The 6,000-nt window shown below is 36.6% G+C and overlaps 1 protein-coding gene across 1 annotated transcript in view; it reads right to left on the bottom strand.

Moving 5' to 3' along the window:
* Window positions 1-1,359: 1,359 nt before the first annotated feature.
* LOC116862674 (2-oxoisovalerate dehydrogenase subunit beta, mitochondrial) overlaps window positions 1,360-6,000 on the bottom strand; it is a gene marked incomplete at its 5' end in the record, with an annotated part of 142,591 nt that continues 137,950 nt past the window's right edge. Inside the window, 2 exons of the mRNA XM_032850034.1 lie at window positions 1,360-1,650; window positions 3,183-3,331. Coding sequence (XP_032705925.1) covers window positions 3,191-3,331 — 141 coding nt within the window. The remainder of the gene's footprint in view (window positions 1,651-3,182; window positions 3,332-6,000) is intronic.

The raw sequence follows: 6,000 nt of genomic DNA, 5'->3' as shown, positions 1-6,000 counted from the left end.
GTTAAGCCTGTGCCTTCGGCTCAGGTCATGATCTCAGGGTCCTGGGATCGAGCCCCGCATCGGGCTCTCTGCTCAGCAGTGAGCCTGCTTCCTCCTCTCTCTGCCTGCCTCTCTGCCTACTTGTGATCTCTCTCTCTCTCTGTCAAATGAATAAATAAAATCTTAAAAAGTAATAATAATAATATATTTAAAAAAAAAAAAAGAAAAAAGAAATGGGGGCCCTGGCAATATCCCCAACACAGAGGCTTCCTCTGGCCAGGGCTTTTTTTCTTTTTTAAGATTTTATATATTTATTTGAGAGAGAGAGAGAGAAATAAATTATATTTATTTGAGAGAAAAAAGTGTGTGAGGAGGGGCAGTGGGAGAAGCAGACTCCCCACTGAGCAGGGAGCCTGACACGGGACTCAATCCCAGGACCCCAGGATCATGACAGAAGGCAGACACTTAACCGACTGAGCCACCCAGCCGTCTTCTCAGGGCCTTTTGATGCTTCTAATCTTGTTTCTCTTTTCATCTACAAGTAATAGAAAGGACATGGAAAAAGATACTTGCTTTGCAACATCATGGCAAAAAAAAAAAAAAAAAAAAAACCAGCTGTAGAAAAACTTGGCAATTTTATAAGAAAAGACAGGTTCATGCTGTCCATCTCCCAAAATTAGGAAGAGAGGCAGCAAGGATGATCCTGCCCCACCATGCTTTGGAAAAAAGTGAGTATGTCCATCAGTGCATCTTTTTTTTTTTTTTTAAGATTTTATTTATTTATTTGACATACAGAGAGAGAGACCACAAGTAGGCAGAGAGGCAGGCAGAGAGAGAGGGGGAAGCAGGCTCCCTGCTGAGCAGAGAGCCTGATGCGGGGCTCAATCCCAGGGTCCTGGGATCATAACCTGAGCCGAAAGGCAGAGGCTTTAACTCACTGAGCCACCCAGGTGCCCATCTTTTTTTTTTCTTTTTTTAATATTTTATTTATTTATTTGAGAGAGAGAGAGAGACAGTGATTGCAAGGGAGAGCTGGGAGTAGAGGGAGAAGCAGGATCCCACTGAGTAGGGAGCCTGATGTGGGGCTCAATCCCAGGACCCTTGGATCATGACCTGAGCTGAAGGCAGAGGCTTAACCACCTGTCACCCAGGTGCCCCCATCAGTGCATCTTGTTGAGGTAAGAGGGAAGAACCAGGTAAAATATTCCAGAAGTTTCATCAACATATAACCATCTTAGCCATAAAGAATTATACTAAATATAACATAACTGAAAATCAGCATTTCTAAGCATTTCACTTTCAGATTTAATTAACAAGTTAATCTATTATTCTGATAAGATTCTTTTAGCTAATGAAAAAAAGACACACACAAAAAAAGACAGAATCTGATTTTGCTTTATTGAATACTACCCCATGCCCAGTATTTACAGATGTAATTTGATGGAATTTATAAGACTACAAGTGAAGCATTTTAAAAAGTTAATCTGAGATACTCTTAATGGAAATCATCAATTCATATGTGTTAATACAATAACTAATTAAAAATTTTCAGCCATTATCCAATGTGGTTCAGTTCATAAAAACTCTATTTTCAAGAAGAGAGAAGTCTGAGGAAATAAGAAGGATTTTCAGAAAAATATTTCCATATCTAGTCACAATCTTCCAGTTGTTCTGTAAAAGAAATCAATAACGATTATAGACATTCCGACCACCATGAATTAAATATAGATTTCTCAACTGCATAACTCTTTTCCTTAATGCCATATTTAGCTTGAAGCATAGAAAAACTATTCTTCTTTTATCATATTTTCAATAGGTTTACATATTTTTTATGTTTAAAAAGAATCATATATCCAAATTTAAACCAGCACCTAAACTCTGTGGCCACACATTGTGATAATGATTACCTTGACTCTCCATTAGGGAGAGTCCATGGAAGGAAGAAGATGGACAAAAGAGATGGTATTCCTCTAACCAGTCCTAAGTGTGACTTACTGTAGAAACCAGTTGCTTTCACAGACATTAAGAGGACACCAGATACATAGCATCTCCCTCAGTGTATCTGGAAGAATACCGAGGATGTGTTGACTAATGGCTTGAACTTATATCTGGTACATTCTCAAAATAGAACTGCAAAAAATGGAAAGGGGGGGTGTCATAGTGGCAGATGGGAGGGCACTATTTTCTCTATCTGTACAAATTTAAAAGGTATCTCTCTGGTTTTCAATGGCCCAGGTTTACTCCTCAGACACGGAATTCAAGAATTACAGTAATTCTATCTTTAAGAAGTGTGGGCTTATGTTATTACACAGAGCCTGGTCTCCCCTTTTTTTAAAAAGATGACAGTTCTTAAAAATGTATTATTATTTCTATTTTTTAGACAATCTAGATATTAAAATGTAAATATCACACGTTAATACTAGAATATTAAATGTAAAATTTAATTCCAGCTATACGTTTCAAAATGCCAAGATAAAATAAGGCAGTGTGTCAGTGATAGCAACTCCTTTCTATATTAAAACCTGAAAACTAAACAGTTTTTAATGATATTCATTTTTGCTAGAAAATCACTGCTGAAGAGGCAGATAAGATAGAAAATCATAACAACTAAATGTCATTATCCACAATTTAAAAACATTCATTTGTCAAAAAAGATTCTGGAAATGGTGGTGGTGCTGGATTTTCTTTTATGTAAAAACTTCCCTATACATGATAAATAGGTTTTCTGCTCAACAAACCTATTTTCAGATAATATAAAGGCAAATTTCATGTTATGGATCATCATATAGCTTAAATTCACTGGAGTCCCAAACAATGTTGCTCAAAGGAACATTTTTCAGTAACAGAAATTAACCCTATTCATGAATAATTTAAATGGCCAATAACAATATACAGAAATGAGGCTAAAGTTGGAAGAGTGGAGTAAGGTATATTTGCAAGCAAACCACAGCACAGAGTATCTTCGTCTTCATTGATTACTCCACATTAATATATGTACACATCTGTTTTATGGATATCAGATAAATATATATCTGATGCGTTTCTATCAAGTGTAAATATACCACTATAAATTTCCATTTTTTTTTCTTCAATCCACTTTTGTTCTGGAAATTGCCAACACGCTGATGACTGCAGCTCTTGGTTAATGGCACAGTCATATGAGTGACATACACTAGCTTTGTCAAAATGCAAGGCTGACTTACCAATACAGTCAATAGTTGATCATTTTTCGAAGTGCATCATAACACTTCCATTTGTCTGGGATGTAGAATGGCTCGAAGATGTGAGGAAACGGTGTGTCATACCCACATACTCTTGATATAGGAGCTTCTAGGTTCAGGAAACATTCTTCCTACAGAGAAGAATACAGATAGTTCACTTCAAGAATATTTCTTTCTATTCAGAGAGATGAAACATTTCCACTTGAAATGTAATCCTAGAAAGAGAAAAAAGAAATGTAATTCTATCCAGGGGCATTAAAATAAATCAGTATATCATAACGTTAAAAAAAAAAGGTTAAAAAATTAAGTGACATACCAAGTTTGGCATGATCCCAGTTTTATTTAAAATGTCTTCATACATACATGCATTTATGTCTCCATGCATAGCTCTGGTTTAATCCTCTCTGGGAATATACCAAATGTGTTGTCCTATAAATTCAAATATAGGGCATGACAAAATTGTAAGAAAATGCTCACAGGAAATTCTGCAGCTTGAAATTAGTGGTGGCATATGTTTTCTCTTGTTTCCTGTGCTTTTCAAATTTTATATATAATGGACATGTATTATTATCATAATAAATGTTTCTAATTGCCCTACAGTCAGACTGAACTTCTAGCAGTTACTTAACCATGTTCTGGATTCTCTCATGGCCAGGCTTTTGTAGATGCTGATGGTTCCCTGGCCAATTCCCAGCCCAAGCCCATTGCTCTTTGCCTGACTGCTGTGTGCACATCTCTCAGATACCATGTTGGGATTTGCCTCTGCCAGGAAGCCTTCCCTGGTGGCACTTGCCCAACCCCGCACCACTGACAGAGGGGTTTCTGCCCCGAGCTCTCACAGTACTGAACTGAGTAAGATCCACTGTAGTTGCTCAATTATCTGTCTCTCCTGAGAGACAATGAACTCCATGAGGCTAGAGGTCTGGTTCAAAAATATAAAATCCCAACCACACTTGAGGAATCCTACAGGAAATTATCTTCAGAGGAAAAAAAAAACATTAGGTGACAAATTCAAACTTGAAAATAATTTTTAGAGAGTTCCAAAAAATCTAAAGACAGCTATGTGACTAAACTGTTCCTATGAAAATGATATTAACGTTACCCCTCACAGCTATTACTGCAAATAAAATCTTAGGTTTTTGCTAATAGTTGCCAGAGGGGAGGAGAGTATGGGGTTGGGCGAAATTGGTGTCAGGGAGAGGGAGATACAAGACTCCAGTTATAGAATGAGTTAAGTCATGGGAAGAAAAAGCAAAGCACAGGGAATCCAGTCAATGATATTGTAACAGCGATGTAAAGGGACAGACAGTAGGTACGCCTACAAAGAAATAGCACAATATATAACTTGTCAAATCCCAAGTCGTACACCAGTAATATTGTGTGTCAGCTATACTAAAGACAAAAACCAAAAACCAAAAAACCTCACACAACTTAAAGTTTTATAGGCATCTACTTCCTGCATTACTTTGCTTTACAAAGGATTTGAGGTCCACCTTTCCTTATATATTTTACTTAACTGTATTTTATTTTATTTTAATTGGCTTCTTAATACCATTCTTTATTTTGTTTAAGTTTTTATTTCAATTGCAGTTATGGTGTAATATGCATTTCAGGTGTACAATACAGTGAATCAACACCCGTACATCACACCAAGCTCATCACAGCAAGTGTCTCCTTAATCAACTTCACCTATTTCACCCACCCCCTTCCCACCTGCCCTGGTAACAATCAGTGTGTTCTCTATAGTTAAGAATCTGTTCCTCAGTTTGCCTCTCTCTCTCTCTCTCTCTCTCTCTCGCTCTCTCGCTCTTTTTTTTATTTATTTATTTTTTTGGGGGGGTCTCTTTGCTCACTTGTTTGGTTTCTTAATTTCTACATAGGTGTGAAATCCTATGGTTTCTTCTTTTCTCTATTTCACCTAGCATAAAACTCGCTAGCTCCATCCACATTGTTGCAAGTGGCAACATTCCTTTTATGGCTGAGTAGTATTCCTGTGTGTGTGTGTGTGTGTGTGTGTGTGTGTGTGTGTGTTCACTCTTTGCAAGATACACCTGTGCGTTTGCATGAGCATAGAAAAAGGTCTGAAAGGTCAGACTTGAACTATTACTAGTGGTCACCTTCTGAGGCCAGGAGTGGCAAAAAGGTGAGAAGGGCTCTGGTTCATACTTAACATGTATTGTAATAGTTTTTATGAAACTATTTGTAATTAAATGTAATTTACATTTGTAATTAAATGACACTGACATAAAAGAGTAAAGAATACTTTCTTGTGTGAATAATGGTTACTATTTTACATTAGTTTCGTAACTTTGTATGTAGTGTTTCCTTAATTTGGAAACAATTATTCCACATTAAGTGGAGTGAAAGGATTTTAAATCATTACATATAAATATATAAAGCATATTTTAAAAGTCATGGAAGAAACTAAAGATGTACTAAATGTTGGCTAATTGGCTAAATTGGCTATTTAAATTAAAAAAATCATGGAAGATAACAGATACATAACAGAGGACTATGATTCAATTTTATAAGGATATGCCCTGACCAATTGAAACAGTTTGACATTTTAATGCTTTGCTAACTGAAATATTATTAGAGAGACTGGCATTATTCCCTCCACAAACTTGTGTTAAAACGCGTTTTAAAAAGACCGGAAAAAAAAATGCTTGGGTCAAGCAGCTGCACAGAGTGAGTTCCTAATGGACTGTTTCATACACAAATGATTTGTGTGTGGCTATATGTTTCTCTGGGCAACCATCAAAACAGGCATCCTTGTTCAACCTGTTTTTTTTCATGCAGA

The sequence above is a fragment of the Lontra canadensis genome, unplaced genomic scaffold (assembly GCF_010015895.1).
Source record: "Lontra canadensis isolate GAN:19392208 unplaced genomic scaffold, GSC_riverotter_1.0 scaffold296, whole genome shotgun sequence".
NCBI lineage: Eukaryota > Metazoa > Chordata > Mammalia > Carnivora > Mustelidae > Lontra > Lontra canadensis.
The sequence above is the reverse complement of the archived record's forward strand: the minus strand, read 5'-3'. Positions and strand labels throughout refer to the sequence as shown.